Below are 18,962 nucleotides of genomic sequence, written 5' to 3'. Positions count from 1 at the left end.
CCTGACTTGGTTTTAAATAAGCGTTTAGTCCTACTCTTTATATAACGTGTGAAGAACCGCGTCTAAATTATGCCGTTAAACGCCACGTTGGAACTCAAAAAGCCCTCACTGAAAATAAACACGCATTTGCTGAGATGAAAAGCCATGCAAAGTAGACCTGACAGTATTGTAAACTGAATTTTACTTTTACTCTTAAAATGTATTCTAAACTACCTGCCTCTCTTTTGCTAACGCTCTATCTCACTTCGTTACGACAAGCTGTCCCAAACTTTCCGCATTTTTGTTCAAGTCGTATAACCCACCATGATTAATCGGAATTCGTAGATTCCACACGAGAACTGAACGGACTTCTCAGCAAAGAATAAAGCTGTTGAACTGTCCCCTTCACAGATTGTCTCACTTCTTTAATTTTCCAGCAATAAAGAATCGGATTTAATGATGAATTCGTGAAAACTAGCGACGCTGTAAAGTTCCTTGCTAACACAAAGTACGAAGTTGTTCCAAAAAAAGTCAGCAACGCTTCCACGACACCATGAGGCATGTAACAAATGACTAGCGCAGCCTGCAGCCACAATGCACTGGTTACTGCCTTTTTATATCGAGCCATGTTCAGAGGACTTATAGTTTGTTTCTCTTTATTCTGGTTCTCTACCTGAGTTTGCTGCCGACGGAGAACCAAGAAAATCTTGGTATAGGAGACGACAGATGTCCCCATACAAACTGATATCAGTATGTAACAATAGGATGTTGTTAGCAGGTAATTCCAAAAGTAGATCCCTGCGGCGCCAAGGGATACGACCCAAAAGGTGAAGACAAGAATATTGGCTCGTTTCAAAGTTACAACTTGTCGATATCTGATACCCAAAGACAAGGCGAGAAGTCTGTCAACGCTTATTGCAGATATTGTCCATAAAGACATTGAACATAGTATATAACCTGCTAAAAAGCTTATGTCGAATTTGAAGCGACAAACAGACCAGTGTCCCTGTGCGAGACTTATCTGATAGCTGGCATACACAGGTTGGGCAATAAGCCCTACACACAGATCGGTGATCGCTAAGCTTCGGAGAAGGAGCTTGGACGGCGGATGCAGCGAAGACTCCTTGTGTAAGGCAAGGAGTATCAGAGTATTTTCAAGAATTGCAGTAATGGACAGAAATATATTAATAACTGCGAGATAGACTACCTGAGCGGGTACTGTTCCGTTTGTTACTGCGGCTGAGCAGATTAACTGTCCAAGTGTTTTCTGTTGTTCATCTCCAGTTAAGTTTAAAAACGATGTCGACATGTCGAGGCGAAAGTTTGATGTTTCCTAAACTGCCTGCAATAAAATTGATTTTTCCCTACTGCTTCAACAAAATCTTACATTGAAAATATTTAATTCTTCGAGAAGGATGTTGACTTTTCTGGTTGGAGAACTACTTAAATTCACTAGTTCCTGATATTGAGCTGACATTTATCTGTCATATTTTGATGGGAAATTTTAGATCCTGTCCTTCAACGATCTTAAGACGGCTCTGTAGTCATGCTTATGCTTAAAATAAGAACATCTTTTTTCAATTTTCCCGTAGGAGCCGAAACAGTCTCTGCCAACAATTCTCGCGCGGTATCCCGTTTCGGAATCGCTCATGCAGATTACGTCCACGTACCCGGCGATGTGCATCTGTCAGCAAGCTGTGTGATTCCGTATTTTCCTCCATCAGGTTTAATTACTTAAGCGGTCCCTTCTTAGTCCTTTTATTTAAATAACGTGTGAAATACTCTTAGAACTTTCCATCATTATGCTTAACAAGTCAGTTAATTTGAATCGACTCAAAACAATGGATCAAACATAAATCAACTTGTTCTTTTCACCACTTGCATTTCGCTATGCTAAATTTCATCTTTTTGATAGAAGATAAAGAATGGAAATAAATTCAGTTAACCTAAGAACTAAGAATGCTAGGTTCCCTTAAAATGAATTCTTTTTTAAATCTTAAATCCATCACAAATATTCAAAACTCATTAATGATAAAAAATATTCCATCGTAATTTTTTTTCTGATATCTCCACAATGGTAACTCTTAATACTTTTTTCTTTCCATTTATTCACATTTACGCACTTCATTTTTCTGAAAAAGCATCCCATTTTGCAAAAAGGTAGATATTTTCGTTTTTTTTTCTTCTTGATCTCCCTGTCACTTCTTGATTTTTAGTGACAGTTATATTCACAAGGCCATTAGTTGATCTAGTGCTCATGACTACTAGTTTCCTGTATCTATCTGCTGATGTCATTTATTATTGGTGAGAACAAAAGAAGGTATTTATATAATTTTTTTCCTCTTAAATACGCAGCTTGCACGTTCACAATTCTTTGAACAGCTGCCCCATGGGAGTCATTTGTATCAACGAAAATGACTCTCATATTTAAGATTCGTTTGAAATGTCCTATTGTTCGTCCATTGTCTTCGTTGCAGTTTGACTCGTTTAAAACGGACAACCAAGTGCTGATTCGTTACTGATTAACAGCAACGGAGCACTTTAACGGCCGGTCCTTTTCACACTAGAACTGGAATCTCTTAAAACCCTAAAATCCAAGTTCGGATTGTCCATTCTCCCTTCTAGCTTCTACACAATTTCTTGTTAATACGTCATGAGAATTTGGTGTTTTATCAAGATAGCAGCTTCAATCTGATAAGTTTGAATATTCTCATTACCTGTTTACTGGATATTGTATGGATATTATGGGGAGAGGTTATATATCAATCACTTTTGGTAGTTAAGGGGTTAACACTTCCTCATTTAGGTGATTTCTGAGATCTGTTTTTCTTCCACCCAAACTTTTTGTCGTTTTGATTTTGTTATCAATTAAGTTTCGTTGTTATCTACTTTTTTTAAATTCAGTTTTTGGTTTCTTAACCCTTTAACTCCCCAGATCTGATTGTTAATTCTCCCCTCTAGCTGCTACACATGTCCACGTAGATAAGTTGCGAGAATTTGGTGTTAGACCAAGATAACAACTTCTACCTGATACATTTGAGTATTCTCATTACCTGTTTGCTGGATGGTGCATGGATATTATAGGGAGAAGTTACTTGTTAATCACTTCTGGTAGTAAACGGGTTAAAAGAATACGCTGGTACTTCAAAAGAATACAACCTAAAATCAAAATTTATCACGATATTTTTCGATCAATGAATTTCTTAAATTTGGATGAAAATTCAGTGTTTTTATTCTTTTGGTTTCTAATTCTCGTCCTCCTAATTGTGGTTTTATTGAGACCACTTGTTAGAGTCATTTAGATAATCACTGAGTCATCAAAACAGCAGAAAAGTTTGCTGAGAAAGTTGCAAACTTTTCATGGGCTAAATTAAACTTGACAACGTAATTAAACGCCAATCGCTGTCTTGTCTTCGTTGTGAGTGGTGTCAATCAAAGACAATCAATATTAATGCATTAGGTAATGGATGGATGAGTAAAAAATATTGTTTCGATTAAAGACAATTGAATTTAGCGAAATTTGGATCGTAGGTCCTCATGGACTAAAACTCCCGAGCGGCCTGTAGGGTAAAGAGCAGGTGTCGTTGAACATGAATCAAATTTGGTGGCATAGGCTCGAAAATTCTTTATAACCTCTGCAAAGCCCCAGGATAAGGACGAATGTGATTTTCGATCCCTTTACGGATGAGGCTGACTTGGGTCTGTGATATGAAGCTGAGAAACATAACGCTAAACAAAGTTATAAGATCCTCATCTAGTTTTCAAAGAATATTTTTCAAAAGATAGTTAAGTTATTTTAGAGACAGTAGACGCTTCTAATTTAATTTTGTGGTACAGCAAACAGGTATACCGTTAAATTTTTTTCCTTCCGTAGGATGCCATACACTAAGAAGGGTATTCCACTTAACAATAGCCCTATCATATCTTCTTGTACAAGGGATATCGACATCAAAACCAATTTATACTTAACCCTTTCACTCCCAAGATCTCATTTGTAATTCTCCTCACAGTCTTCCATACAATGCTTGTGAGCTTCGTGTGGAGAATTTGGTTTTGGATCAACTAAAACCAATTTGTACTTAACCCTTTCGCTCCCAAGATCTCGACAAGGGACCTCATCTAGTTTTCAAGGAATATTTTTCAAAAGATAGTTAAGTTATTTTAGAGATAGTAGACGCTTCTAATTTAATTTTGTGGTACAGCAAACAGGTATACCGTTAAATTTTTTTCCTTCCGTAGGATGCCTTACACTAAGAAGGGTATTCCACTAAACAAAAGCCCTGACATATCTTCTTGTACAAGGGATATCGACATCAAAACCAATTTATACTTAACCCTTTCACTCCCAAGATCTCATTTGTAATTCTCCTCACAGTCTTCCATACAATGCTTGTGAGCTTCGTGTGGAGAATTTGGTTTAGGATCAACTAATAACGTTTTTCTTTATTCTCGTCACGTGTCTTCTTGATATTGTAATATTATTTTAAACAGCATTTCTATCTTGATTACTCGTGGGAGTCAAAAGGTTACACGAGGACTCCTCTCTGGCTCTCAGCGAGACCAAGTTTTGGATCTGTAACCATAACTGTTAATATTTGTCAGAACAAAAAAAAAAGAGTCGCGTGATTTCCGAAGGCTACCAAATTTGGCGTACAGGAAGTGAGAAGATCAAGCTCTCTTTGGGATACAGTCTATCAAATAAAAGACGTGGTCACTTCATGACTGTTTACTCCACATAGCAAACAAACCGGCGGTCGACGGCGGAAGCCCTTCAATGGAAATTCAACTCCAGTGTGAATATTGCCGATCATATGAACACCTTGAAATGTTAAGCAGTTAACAACCATTTCAGTGTCATTTTCTACCTTTGAATTTGTACATGACCGAAATGATTGATCAAATTTGGATTTATGATCTAAGAAAAAACACACACATACACATGCAAACTTTATGAGATAGCCATGATGTGGGTCTTGGCTTCCACGAGTTTGTCTTACAACACATTTGATTAGAGGCTTTGCTCACGGACAGAAATCAACAAAAACGACAGATCCTGTTACATTGCATAGGACATTGTCTCTCTTCTTATTGTCTGCATACATAATTTTACCACTTTGTATTTTCAAATTGTCAATACTTTACAGAGTGGAGATGTGATTATGGAAAAAATGTTAATTAGTGTTACCTAATATGTAACAATAACCGCTTTATGGCTTTTTCAGCGACATCTCTACTGGAGTCACGAAGGCTGAATTGTCTAACTTCAAAGAGTGATTAAGTTGAGAAACTGAATCTATACATATACCAAAGGTAATAAATCTCTCGTCAACTGTTTACAGACTAGAGGTATATCTAGTCGTCACGAAGATCATGTTTTACCGACACGTTGTTTACATGCTATCGGCGTAAATGTTTACATCGAGAAATAATAAAATTGAAAACGGTGAGTATGGTTTTTTCTTGCGATGAACTGAGTAATAGGGAACACCTCTGTTCTGATTGATCAATTTATGAAAATAGCCTTCCCGAAGAGCTAAACAAACTGAAGGAAAACCAAAGGACATTCTACCCTGCACAATATGATCCTAGATCTCTTTCTTGCTGACGACCAAATCATTTCAAAATAGAATATGGAAACTTATACACTGCCCTCTCGAAAACTAACGAAGAAAAAGAGGAATTTAAAAGTGCCTAAATGAAAAAAGAAATTGCTTTTATCACACAAAAAAAATTTAAGTTCTACGTTGTATATGGACATAATTTTAAAGAGTGTTACACATTTGACTATAATTAGTATCATGTTTTAAACATTAGGGAGATAGCGACTGTTCCTGTTTTACCCGACTCGACTTTGTAAAGAACATTTTAAAACATATTGTAATTAGTCTATTTCTCTTCTATCTTCACCTCTTGTCGATATTGTACGGTTCTTTCCTGGCTGCTGTCGAGATGAAATTGATTTTTGTCTTTGCTCTCTTGATTTTTACGACAGTGACCGTTGCAGTGAAGGTAAAGCTTTCAAATCTATTCTGATATAATGGTGTAACTACAACCTTTCTGGGAGTTTTGAAATTGGAAAATTGACTCTGATGACGCCAAAAATTAGGTTCGATTTTGTGAAACAAAATTGAGAACGATAAAGGGTTTAAAAGCTGACGTTTCGAGCGTTAGCCCTTCGTCAGAGCGACTGGAGGAATTCTGGGTTTCTCCAATAACTCTCGAGCGTAGGCTAACGCTCGAAAAGGCAGCTTTTAATAAACATTATGGCAATAGGACCAAGTGGAGTCCAATTATGTTTGTAATCATACGAGTGATGACAAAATCGGACGACCGTGCGGCGGGAGTCCGATTTATTTACCACAAGTATGATTACCTACTTAATTGGACGACACAAATTCTTTTTATTGATTAATCGTGAAAATTACAATTTCCGAATAAATAAGAATAGCCAAGTCACGAAGGAAAGGGAAAATTTGTATTAAAGGACTGACAAAGGAGGCGTGATTTGTTTGATGTCGCTCTGAAATTGAATACAATCAAAATAAATGTGATTGGTTGATTTAAACTAGAACTTTGAATGTGATTGGCTTATTGAACTGTGCGATAACAACTTGGCAAGTAAATTAGTGAAAAATAGGAGTTTTTCAAAACCAATCACAATCGAGGAAATTGTAATTTTTACGATTAAGAAAGTTATAAAATATATGTCATCGTCATGTTAAGAGCGCCCAAACTTTACTTTGATCTTCCCCTTACCAGTAATGATGACCTCTGATTCTCAAGATGTCAATCAACGACCACACCGAGTTATTTTAGGTTTCCTGCGTCATGAACAATCAGAATTCACGATCAAGTATTTCTTCGATTTACTTGCCAAAAAGCCGATAGTATTATTTAATAAAGATGTACTCTTAAAGCTAGTGGGGCGGGCTAGAAAAAAATTGAAAAAACTGGTTAGGCATTGCCGATATGAGGATTGGTATGCGCTTGGGAATAATTGAAATGAGAAATGTTTGTCTCCAGGGGTTCTGCAATTGTCCGATTCTATTCCAAAACCAAAATATGAATCGAATATCATAGGATGTTTGCTTTAGTTTCCATCACCATGAAAGCTAATACTGTCTACATTCGTGTTAATTAAAAAATATCAGAAATTCAAAGAAATGTTTTAAGACGCTAAAATTACGCCTGATTACGACGAATGAGCTGCTATTTCATCAATACAAATGAAGCCTCCGATTTATGCTGTTTACTAAAATATTCAACGGTGGTTCCGAGGAAAATAATCTAAAGTGGTTTTTAGAAAAGAGTCTACTCAATTTTCCTTCGTCAAAAAAGACATTTTTAATTAATAATTCCATTAAGAGTAGAGATTCTCAAATTCACCTGCTCTAAGATAAACAATCTGATAATGACATGTTTGAGCGTTAAAATTGCGCGAAGACCAATAAGCAGATAGCTCACAATGATATATAACTCCAAATTGAGTATACAAAAACTTATTAAATCATTTCTGTCGCTTAAATCATGACGATTTACCGAAACATTTCTGAAGATGGCAAGGAGGAAACTTACGAGCGGTTGTTTTGCTCTCAGGAATTAACTACAGGAATACACGGCTATTTGATATTTCTTTCAGTGTTCAATTTCTTGCTGGCCATTTGTTCATCTCTGGGGAATATTCTGATCCTGATTGCCCTTCATAAAGAGACATCTCTTCACGCGCCGTCCAAACTGTTTCTCCGATCCCTGGCTACAACTGATCTCCTCGTTGGTGTCATTTCTGAGCCTCTAACCATCACCTACTGGATTTCAGCGGTGAGAAAACGATGGGATGAATGTTATAACACGTTTTTTACCAGTATCATTGTGGGGTATCTCCTTTGTGGCATATCTTTGTTGACAATGACTGCAATAAGCGTGGACAGACTTCTTGCTTTGTCATTAAGGGTAAGATATAAACAAATTGTGACGCTGAACAGGGCACGAGCAATCGTTCTTGTATTCTGGATTTTTTGTGCTGTATGCTCCGTGATGCATGCGCATGATTCTCGTATCACAACATGGTACACCCACATAACAATACCTGTTTGTTTTGTAACCTCAATTTTGTCTTACACGACGATTTTTTGGAAACTCCACCGCCATGAAATTCAGGTACGTGGCAACATTATCCAACCTGAGCAGTCAAGCAACTCAAGTTCAGGGCCACTGCACATTTCTCGATATAGGAAGGGAGTGTTCAGTGTAATGTGCCTGCAGTTAGCAGTTGCTGTTTGTTATCTTCCACATGGTATAACTACAGCTTTGTGGACCTATAGTGGACGGTCATCGTCTGTTACTGTGCTCAGACAATTTACAGTAACTCTAGTTTACGTAAATTCAGCACTAAACCCGTTACTTTACTGCTGGAAGATCAGAGAAGTGAGACAATCGGTTAAAGATATAATCAGAGAAATACTTTTCTGTTAATAAATTACAAGGCTGGGGCCTGGAAGAGCTTATAGTTAGCTTATAGAATTGATGATGGCTTAAGCTTTTCTGAGAGCTAGGTGCACTTTCGGTAAAAGAAATTCTTCCTTTTGTAAAATTCCCAGTTCTTTCGATGCCTTCTTACTACGATTGGAGCAGCCGTTATTCATTCTGAAACAATATTAATTTCCGGCATCAATTTGACTTGCGCAAGCAGTGACTATCAAAATGAACAGGTGCCGTATAGAAAAAATAGACAATTATAATTTCGATATACTAATATAGTATAATAAAGGCTTATAGTTCAGTTTTTTTTGGAATTGTGGTCTCTGCCAACCACGTTTCTTTTTTGCTAATTTTGGTGATAGACTTAGTTTGTCTCGACAAAACTTGAACTGGAAAACCCACACCTCTTGCAAGGAGTATAGTGAACTTATCTCCCAATGTTGCTGTCTGCTTATAATTTCTGACTAAGATTTTAATCTATAAGGTAAAAACCCTAGGGTTCTCTTACGACCATTTCCTTTAATTGCACTTAAAAAGGCGAGGCAGCTATTTCGATATTTAGCGCTCCTGCTATAATCACCTTGCGCGAGGTAATTATAGTTAGGTACGATTCAACCCTCGACCAATCTGAGTGTTAGAATTTCCACCATCACAAGAGCAATTATACTAGGTGAAAATGTTGCGTGTGACACCGAATCTTGTTCTCTAGATAGTAGAATGTATTCAGACCGTGGACATTCTTTTTAAAACTCGTGAACATTAGTTTAAAGAAAGTCAAGAAAAGCAATGCCCCTTTCCCCATAATATATTCGAGGTAGAAAAGCTTTCCACACAAATTAGCGAAAAACACTTTGATATTAGGCAAGACCGCAGTTGAGCAAAACGCAAATACTAGAGCAATCTATCATACAGGGATTGACGAAATAACAGTATTTGTCCAACTTCGAAAACATGACAACTTCACCTGGTGCAGTTGGCGTATCATTATATCGTTACCTGAGAAGATATCAGTATTATTATGGTGACTGTGTTTATCAACATGGCGGCGAAACACTCCACGACGATTTTCTTTTTTCAATTTATCAATGTTGCTAGGATTGAATTCAACTCTTTTAATGGCAAGACATCATTTTTACAAGCAATTGTTTTGTTTTCGAGTTAGAAATGAAAGCAGTTTTCTTGCAGCTGATCTCTTCATTCGGCGTTGTTAAAATGTGTTTTAAAGTGGTACTTTATCTAAACATAATATCTATAAAATAAACAGAACTTTACAGGTCTGCACGTGGATAAGAAATAATCTTCTCCCGTTGATGACACATCTGATAAGTTCGCTTCAATCACTCGTGAGAAATATTATTAACATTTGTGGTTGAAATTCAAATCCAGGCACTGCACGTAATATGCCCTTTTTTCCATCAGCTAGGTATATATTGAAATTAGCAGTGTCAATTATGGGAAAGAACAGCTGCTCTTTTTGCTCAATTCTATAAGGTGGCTGTTAGCACTTTAAGGACAATTTTCTAGCCTTTAAATTAATTAGCAGCAAAGTGTTCGTCTGAGTAGTTCCTTCACCGATTGTCTCATCTCACTTATCTTCCAGCAGTAAAGCAACGGGTTTAGTGACGAGTTAAAGTAAACTAGAGTTATTGTAAATTGTCTGAGCACAATAATAGCCGACGACTGTCCACTATAGGTCCACAAAGCTGTGATTATACCATGTGGAAGATAACAAACAGCAACTGCCACCTGCAACCAAATTACACTGGATACTCCTTTTCTATATTGAGTTATGTTCAGTGGAGCAGAACTCGAGCTGCTAGATTGCTCTCGCTGAATGATGTTGCCGCGTACCTGCCTTTCATGGCGATGGAGTTCCCAAAAAATCTTTGTATAAGACGAAACTGAGGTGAAGAAGCTTACTGGTATAACTATATGGCTATACCATATTGTTATTCGGACGTTCTGCCCATACATCGCTGAAAAGATAATGGAAACAATCCAGAACATGATGACACACGCGCACGCCTTTTTCACAGTCACAACTTGTCTGTATCTCAGCCCTAATATTAAGGCGAGCAGCCTATCCACGCTTATTGCAGTCAGTGTTAACAAAGACATGCCGCAGAGAAGATAGCTTGCTATAAAGCTTGTAAATAATGCGTTGTAGCAATCATCCTGTCGCTTTCTCACCGCAGACATCCAGCACGTTATGGTTAGAGGCTCGGAAATGACACCAACGAGGAGATCAGTTGTTGCCAGGGATCTGAGAAACAGTTTTGATGGCGCGTGAAGGGTAGTCTCTTTGTGAAGGGCAATCAGGATCAGAATATTACCCAGAGATGAACAAATGGCCAGCAAAACATTGAACGCCGAAAGAAATATCAGATAGCCGCGTATTCCCGCAGTTATTTCCTGAGAGCAAAACAACCGCTCGTAGGTTTTCTCCTCTGCATTTTCAGTAATATTTTGATAAGTCGTCATGTTTTAAGCGACAGAAATGACTTAATGAGTTTTTGTATACTCAGTTTGGAATTATATATCACTGCGAGCTACCTGCTTATTGGTCTTCATGAAATTTAAATGCAACTGATTTAATTATTTATGGAACATTTAATTGTGACGTCTATCTTGAGGAAGGAGCGAACCATCAGCTGTAAACATATCGGAAGTTGTTTTTGTATTAATCAAACACCAGCTTATTTACCGTTATTAGGCGTAATTTCAGCGTCCTAGGACATAATATTATCAAGTTGACAGAAACACAAACACTATTAGCCTCCCTTGTAGTGGAAACCAAAACAATATCTATGCTATTGATTCAGTATCTTTCGATCCATCTTTTGATATCTTTCAGTATCTTTCGATCAATCTTTTGATATCTTTCAGTATCTTTCGATCCATTTTCTGATATCTTCCAATATCTTTCGATCCATCTTCTGATATCTCTCAGTATCTTTTGATCTATTTTTCAGAATCACGGGTCTTTTAGGACTATAATTTTCTCGCCTATTTATTAGTAGATACTAGACCTTGTCTCGAGGCAAAACTTCGCCGTTTTCCTTTTATTTATTTTTTGCACCAGTTATTTTAGTTGCAAGTCTACACTTCTTTTCAATTTTGTTTTGTTTTGTTTTTTATTTCATCTTGTTTTCAGTCCTGAGCAGCTGTTATAAACTCAGTTCAAGCATGGAATGCTGAAAGTGATGGAAAGTGACGCTCGTCAACTGAGGCATGTGTTGAGGCCGAGAATTAAAATTCCTCCCAGTTTGCCAAGTCTGTGGCGTCCTGCCTTTCAAAATTGCAATTAGTTTGCATAGTATCTACCTTAACAAATCAGAAAACATTCTCCGTGCATGACACTTGAAAGACAAAAAAATGAGGAAAGAGAAAAATGATTTAAAGATTATGAATTAGCAAGAAAGTTTATTTAATAATATCTTGAAGAAACATCTAGAAATTAAGAATCTATGGTATCTACTTTAATACCATACGTTTGTAAAATATTTGAAATTCTATGAGCCTTATGACAAGCCTGTTAACTTCTATTGAATTTACAAACAGACGGTAGACCAAGGAGTAGTTGCTGTGATTGGTCGACGAAATCTCTTTTGAACAGTGGGCGAACATCTCAAGGTGGTAGACAGAGACTGTTCTGACTTTTCTTGTTCTTTCACATTGGAAGCAAAGAAACAGCAGCCACATTACTGATATCGTCATCTGTAACACTTAAGAACGTTATCAAACGTGGTGAAGCAGCCTCTACCAGGTGCACTGAGGGTTAATACAACAAACAAAAATATACTTTGTCATTTTAATGACACCAACCGAAAATAGATGCGCAGGAGTAAATGGAGACGTTACAGAATTAATTCCGTCCTTATCAATATGTCATACGCCATCGATGTCAAGTGACGTGTACATCGAATAAGAATTTCTGGGTTACAAAAATTATCTTAAGCGGAAGACACATTACCCACCAGCTAAAGTATATTTTTCCCTCATACGTTCCGTTGCACCCACGGTAACCTGACCAAACCGGTTCTTCTGAATAAAGAAAAAATTTTCAGTAATTTAAAGTAAGAGAAAATCAATATAAAAGGCGAGCCTCAAACTCGCTAAAAAGTTGTTTTAATCTAAATACAGGTTTAGTTTTACTATGAATGAGGGGAGAACATTTTCCCACAAAACTTCATCATGAAAGGACAATCAGTTTCGATCTGGGGGCGGATTATATCGACTCTAAACTTCAATGAGTATCCTAGTTTTATTACCTTCAAAATATATTTCCATGATGCCTATCAATGTCACTGCTTCAGGACAGCTCCCTAAGTGCGCGTAAAATAGCTCTTTTGAACAAAATATAGTTGATACTTACAGCAGTCGATGTACCGTCTTTTTAAAAGTTTCAACTCACGAAATTTTCACTTTTATCATGAGCAATAACTCTCACGTATTTTCATTAGAACATTTTAATCATCATTTTACCTTCACCTGGATCTAACACTATGCCGACGACCAAACCTAGTCCACATACAGGTCCAACGTACTTGACTGTTCCTCGAAGTTTCCCAAACCAACTAAACAATACCTTCATACCAACTTCAATATCGCTGATTGATTTGGGCTTGAAGCCTGTTTCATAGTATTACCTGCAACAAATAACAAAAGCAACATATAAGTAAAACGACCATCATACAATTTACATCACAATCATCAATTAGACTTCATTGATGTTTTTGGTCATCAAAGGCCCACCTAACCCAGTAGTTTTACTTGGACCGGAGTTCAAATGACTTAGCTCTCTTAGCTCTGCGTAACATTAGCTTATCAGCAAATCTACACACCAGTACACCCCTCCCCCACCCCCCACCCCCCACCCCCCACCCCCGAAAAAATTAATATCAAATACTAATTTGCTGGTAATAATCGACGCAGCGCCACAGTTTCTATAGAAACCTACCCTCTTTAACCTTGTCATTAGTTGCCCCTATCTTGTTTGTCTCGTCAATGGTTTGGTTGGTCCTTTTGTCCATCAGCACAGCTTGGCCTGTCAGGCTTTCTACCTGCTGCACCAGACCCTGCACAGTGGACGTTAAACTGTCTATCTGCTGTGACTGATCATTCAACTGCTGTGACTGATCACTGAATATAGATGTCAATCGCTCAATCTGCTTTGACTGATCTTTAACCTGATTCTGAGTGGTCTCAAGGCTGTATACAGCTAAGTTCAAGTGGCTTTCCATGTGTGATTCTAAGTGAGATTTGGTCCTTGTGCTCTGAAACTAAAAAAAGACGATGCGGTCAGTAAAGTCTTTCATTCAACTGCCGCACTAGTCAGTAGAGATTTTTTAAACCCTACAAAATGAAAAAATGTATATTCATTTGACAATTCGTCGTAATTCGTTTTATGATATGGTTATACAATACAAACACACGACCTCCCCGCCAAACCTGCAATTTAATATCAACAAAAAGCTGTTTTCATTTTGGCATCCTAAGTTCTTGTATTTACATTCAATTTCTGCTAAAGGACAGTCATCACAAATATGATCCAAGAGCTACAACAAAAAGATGAAAAAGATTTAGTCTTGAATGAGCAGCCAGAGAAATCCTCCCTCGTGCATAGCGAAAACAGATCATTCGGGGTCTCAAAATTACTCCTAAGATTTCGTAATTTATGTATCAGGAAATTGAAATTTAAAAATATTCCTTATTAGTCTTAGGCATTTCCCCTGCGAAGTTAAACGGAGAAAACCTCGTAGAAGGGATCGCAACGGTGTTATGGATTGTTTCCCTGTCGTGGAGCTACCTAGATTAAATTCTGGCAGGCTCACTCATAGCAGAAATCAACGACCTTTATATCCTCTGACTGAAGCCAGGAAAATATTCACAACAGTATTACACGTTCTCTAAACACTAGAGCACGGAACGCCTTCAATTGCTCACATAAAACAGGACTAAGCCTGTGTTTTTTCATATAAAGCACAACTATGTCCCATGCGGACTGTGTGCATGAATTTTCAATTAAACTCTCGTTAGAATAACTGAGAATCAATGAGAATATTGAATGTTACCTTTTCTCGTGTAATATTTCTTAGACCACAATTGTTGGTACATTGAACCGGAAACTTTTGACAGACGTTATGATGTTGCTGAAGAAAATCGAAAAGAAGTTTTTAAAAATTTCAAAATTCTCTCCGTCTTATTAAAATTATGACCAATAAATACAGGCTGTTTTACTAACGAAATGTATAGAGTAAAATACCCACTTCAAGTTTCTTATCAGTAAAGGACCAAAATTCTCGAACCCAACATTAAACCCCAACTTTAGTAAGATGTTTCTGTGTAACAATTTTATATCGAATAAGAGAAGATACCTATAGCTAACCAAAATCTTGACTTAATAAAGATTGATAGTCGTCACCACTTTTCCACTTTGGATAAAAAGCAAAAGTTTGAGATGCTGCCTTTGTAGAAGCTATATAAAGAATATGTTTTTGTTAACAAACCTGCTTGTTTTTCACGATAAATGATCCTCGACAATATTCACAACTAACTTCCCTCCAGACACATTCTGTTATCATGTGATTGTTCATATCTCGCCTGGTGAGCTTCTCTTTACATACTTCATTTGGACACTCCACCACTTTGAACAGGCATTCTGACTGATGTTTCTTAAATCATAATTGGATAATAAACTGCAATGTAATCATGATCCAATCGGCTAAGACATAAAACAGGCTGAAGAAAAGAGAGACTTGATTGACAGGAAAACAACTGGCTAACTGACGGTTTAGGATCTAAGAAAAGAAATGTGAAATTTACGTGTGACTTGTTGATAATAATGATATCTCCAAGACCGGTGATAAATATTAAATACACGTCTAATAAAATAAGCATGCACGCACGCAAACTGCTGTCCATGACACCGCAGATGGCAAATACTAAAACAACACCGCTGCAAGAAACTGTTGAGTTGAGCTCCACAAGTTATCCTTATCTGCTTCGTATAACATCTTATCTTGTTGCAACGATGGTCAAGAGTAGCAAGAATATGCACAATGCTTGCTTATGATTTAGGAGACAAATGACAATGTTTGAGAGACTTTTAAAGTTTTGGGACTAACTGCAAATGAAGCAATGGAGAATGTCCTGACTGTGGATGTGCCGTAGATATATTACCTCGCAAATAAAATATATTAAAGTTCACACGGCAACCAGGTGGACAATCAAACATGGTTTGATGCTACTCTGGTTTACAGATTTAATGAATGTAACCGAAGAAGTTACAATTCATAGACCCAACGTTTCGACACTCCTGTCTAGTGCCTTCATCAGGAGTGAAAAAAATTACCTGCACAGCTCGGAGTTCTCCCGTCCAAGGACACCCAACATCAGAACATTTCACCTTGAGATCCAGAATTTTGCGATGACAAGCGACATCTGGAAATATCTGACAACCCAGACACAAGCATATTCATGGTCAATACATTCTAATCAGGTATCAGGTTACACCGATGTCAACATAATTACGCTCAATTACAATCTTTGCGCACTTTAACGACGGCGTGGAGGACTTGAAATATGATAGAAAGAGAATGATATCTTGAGCAAGAAAAAAACAAAACAAAAAAATACCGTCAGTTTTTGCTTGTAGCATAAACTGAACGGGCAGTGTTTAAATGGACTGGCAATATTATAAAAAAAATTATAACGCAGTATTACCATGGTGAGCCATTTATGCCAAAATTTTCAATCGCTAGTGATAAAACTCAATCGCTAGCAACATATCATAATTGTAAATGGGAATACAGATAACGGCGTTATATGTGAACGCCACTGTAAGACTCCAAGTAAAAGCGCTAATTATGAATCGCCGGTGTTCTGAGGCTGATCGATAGCGCTAAATATTTATCACAGGTTTTAGTATCAATCGATAAAGTTAAACCTTTACGGCTTGTGAAATCTTAACCATGTCAATCAACGTTGCCACCGATCACTTGTGAAAAGTTGAAATCGCCGCCGCAAAACATTAATCGTTAGTGCCAGTATCGATTTTTTATTGATTCTAACTTGAACCAGTCTCCCACTTGTTTAGCAAAGATGAATCAATCAAATCTTGCTCACTTTCTTGCAATCAAACATATTTTGAATAATAATTTTAAAAATAAATCCGTATTGAAAAGTTATTGTAAATCTAAAAAACAATTACAAATTCTTGATAGGATCACTTTTTCCAAAAATGACTTATTTAAAACCCAAAAATAATTTGCGATCCAAGATTCCTTGGAAATCCAGAAAAATGTTTCAAATCGCGGAAAATGACCTAAGTGATCGTGTCGTCTAGAATTCTTGAGATAAACAACGAGATGGCGTCCCCAAACAGATTCATTTATTGGCAGATTAAGGGAAGCAAACCCTCTAAGTGCCTGTTGTCACACAGTCGGCCCAAGCTCTAGCTGTGAGATGATCTCATTGCGTAAGAAGCGTCATGGCGAAAATATAAGAGTTTGTATGGGAATATTTACAACTGCTCTTTGGAGGTAAAAATACAGTTAAATTCTCGATAAAAAAATACCTCACCATAATTCCAAGTGCATCGCGTCTTGTCTGAACGCTTACTGTGTTGAAACGAGGCCACTTTAGCGACTTATCCATTTCTAGTTACTTACTCCTGAGAGAAGCAGGAGCTTGGGTCGCCTGTGGGATTTTGCGCCTTCGGAAAAGGAGTGTGCAGCCTTGTCCTTCTCTTAAGAGTAGGAAACCTAAAAATGAATTACTCCCTGAAAAGGCCTCGTTTCAACAAAGTACGCGTTCAGACAGCAAGCTATACACTGTGGAAGTGAAGTGAGGTATTTTTTAATGACAACTTGTCTCTATTTTTACTTCCTCAAGGAGATCATTAATATTCCCATACAAACTCTTATATTTTCGTCATGACGCAAGATGATCATCTCGCAGCTGGAGCGTGGGTAGCCTGTGGTTGCCACTATGACTTTCGTCGTTTAAACTACACCGCAAAACAGCAGAAGCATTTTGTAGGCTGTTCACCGTGCTCGAACAAGACCAGAATCCTGAATTCCCTCATGCGCTACACTGCTGCAAATTCGCATCCACCACCTTCGGGAAATATTGTAGTTGGTGATAATTAAGCGATGGAACTCACTTTCTATCAGCCTACCCGCATAATAACCCACGCAGGATGTTGGGAAAACCCAAGAATCGTTTGTCAATCACTTGCCTCTGCTAGCTCGTGATTTACAAACTTGTTTTTGAGCTGGTAAACCGATAAAAACGCAGTCTATCGCTTTAAAATATACTTCAATTTTCTATGGTTTTACCCTAGGAGAATTTCGCGTAATTAATAAAGACAGCGTTTCGAGTTGTAAGTTAAAATGCCTAAGGATCTGTTAACCGAGAGTAGAACGTGGAATCGCTAGTTTGCCGTGCGATATCATTACCTTATTACGTGAAAGAGGCTCTCTGTCTACTGGACATTTTGGAGAATGGCTCCTGAAGGAAGGAAATTTGAAACAAGAGACAACCAAAAAAAGTCAGAAGACAAACAAATCTTTAGAAATTGTTCACCGTGTATATTATTTACAATCAAGTCTTGGCGTTTTTCATCGCTGGGCCATACTCTGCTGCGTACAGAATCCACAATGGTGGACTTGTTGTATATAATTAACATTTGCATCTGAAAGACAAATTATAATTAGTTTAAGTCGATTCCTTTTTTAACAAAGAAAACGAAAGATCAAAGTGAAAGATCAATGTTAAATTGAAAGATCATATCATTCGATGAATCTGTTAGATGCGCTTGTACTAAAGCAATCGAAGACACCTAAAAGGCAACAAGCAACTATTTGATGAAATATTTGATAGCTTTCAGTCGCATTCATAAGTACTCACGGCGACCTCGAACCTGTTTGAATTGTTTTGTACCGGATAAAGCTATTTAGCTGTTACTTATGTATAGCCGAGGCACACAATAATTCCCTTGGAAAGTGACTCAACCGGTCGATATCGTCGTTCAACTTAGGTGATTGTCACGTAAGATGATTGTTTTCAGTTGTAACTCGATACAGCGTACCGTGATGCGCCCCCTACCTCAACAAGCTCCCCAAGCAGGTGTTACAAAGTCTATGGCCGCATCCTCCAATCTGTATGGGATCTTTCATTGTTAACTGACACACAGGGCATTCAAAATCATCGGAAACTACATTTGTAAACTCAAAATCATAGCCGCCAAGTTCTGGAATTTTCTGGTCAGCCGCCATTGTGAGTTCGGATTAGAACGAAACTGGAAGAGATAATCAGTCTTGCGTGAAGACTAAGGAATCTAGTTCCCAGACTCTCTAAGACTTAAACTAAGCCCTCTGATTCAAGAACTTGGAAAAACCTGAACATACATACAATGTTGTACGGCAAAACATGCATAAACAAATCAGTGTAAAACAATCGAGGCTGGGGAAGGAAGAACACCGCAAAATACCAATCTTTAA

At 37.5% G+C, this 18,962-nt stretch overlaps 4 protein-coding genes across 4 annotated transcripts; 1 reads left to right on the top strand and 3 right to left on the bottom strand.

Moving 5' to 3' along the window:
• Window positions 1-307: 307 nt before the first annotated feature.
• LOC131791885 (adenosine receptor A2a-like) lies at window positions 308-1,288 on the bottom strand. The gene has a single exon (XM_059109256.2). The coding sequence runs from the start codon at window positions 1,286-1,288 to the stop codon at window positions 308-310; it is 981 nt and encodes a 326-aa protein (XP_058965239.2).
• Window positions 1,289-7,506: 6,218 nt separating this feature from the next.
• LOC136282400 (melanocortin receptor 4-like) lies at window positions 7,507-8,673 on the top strand. Its single transcript, XM_066170025.1, has one exon. It carries the CDS (start codon window positions 7,507-7,509, stop codon window positions 8,449-8,451), a length of 945 nt encoding a protein of 314 aa, XP_066026122.1. The 3' UTR covers window positions 8,452-8,673.
• Window positions 8,674-9,602: 929 nt separating this feature from the next.
• On the bottom strand, window positions 9,603-10,938 carry LOC136282420 (adenosine receptor A3-like). The gene has a single exon (XM_066170069.1). It carries the CDS (start codon window positions 10,936-10,938, stop codon window positions 9,994-9,996), a length of 945 nt encoding a protein of 314 aa, XP_066026166.1. The 3' UTR covers window positions 9,603-9,993.
• A 1,488-nt stretch (window positions 10,939-12,426) lies between these two features.
• LOC131791887 (TNF receptor-associated factor 6-like) lies at window positions 12,427-18,737 on the bottom strand. Its single transcript, XM_066169511.1, has 9 exons — window positions 18,568-18,737; window positions 17,919-17,970; window positions 15,812-15,910; window positions 14,967-15,131; window positions 14,532-14,609; window positions 13,893-14,015; window positions 13,418-13,739; window positions 13,054-13,106; window positions 12,427-12,501 (listed from the first exon to the last, which is right to left on the bottom strand). Exons 1-9 carry the CDS (start codon window positions 18,735-18,737, stop codon window positions 12,427-12,429), a joined length of 1,137 nt encoding a protein of 378 aa, XP_066025608.1.
• Between the last annotated feature and the right edge of the window lie 225 nt (window positions 18,738-18,962).

This window comes from Pocillopora verrucosa, chromosome 7 (assembly GCF_036669915.1).
Source record: "Pocillopora verrucosa isolate sample1 chromosome 7, ASM3666991v2, whole genome shotgun sequence".
NCBI classification, from domain to species: Eukaryota; Metazoa; Cnidaria; class Anthozoa; order Scleractinia; family Pocilloporidae; genus Pocillopora; species Pocillopora verrucosa.
Note: the sequence above shows the minus strand (reverse complement) of the source record. Positions and strands in the feature narration are given on the sequence as shown.

Excerpts from the sequence above, each read along its gene's own strand:
- LOC131791885 (XM_059109256.2), bottom strand. The coding sequence starts at position 1,288 with ATGTCGACATCGTTTTTAAACTTAACTGGAGATGAACAACAGAAAACA.
- LOC136282400 (XM_066170025.1), top strand. The coding sequence starts at position 7,507 with ATGACGATTTACCGAAACATTTCTGAAGATGGCAAGGAGGAAACTTAC.
- LOC136282420 (XM_066170069.1), bottom strand. The coding sequence starts at position 10,938 with ATGACGACTTATCAAAATATTACTGAAAATGCAGAGGAGAAAACCTAC.
- LOC131791887 (XM_066169511.1), bottom strand. The coding sequence starts at position 18,737 with ATGGCGGCTGACCAGAAAATTCCAGAACTTGGCGGCTATGATTTTGAG. Across the intron at positions 15,911-17,918 it reads AGCCTCTTTCACGTAATAAG|ATATTTCCAGATGTCGCTTG; the intron begins GTAATGATATCG and ends CTGGGTTGTCAG. Across the intron at positions 12,502-13,053 it reads AATCAGCGATATTGAAGTTG|AAGAACCGGTTTGGTCAGGT; the intron begins GTATGAAGGTAT and ends TTCTTTATTCAG.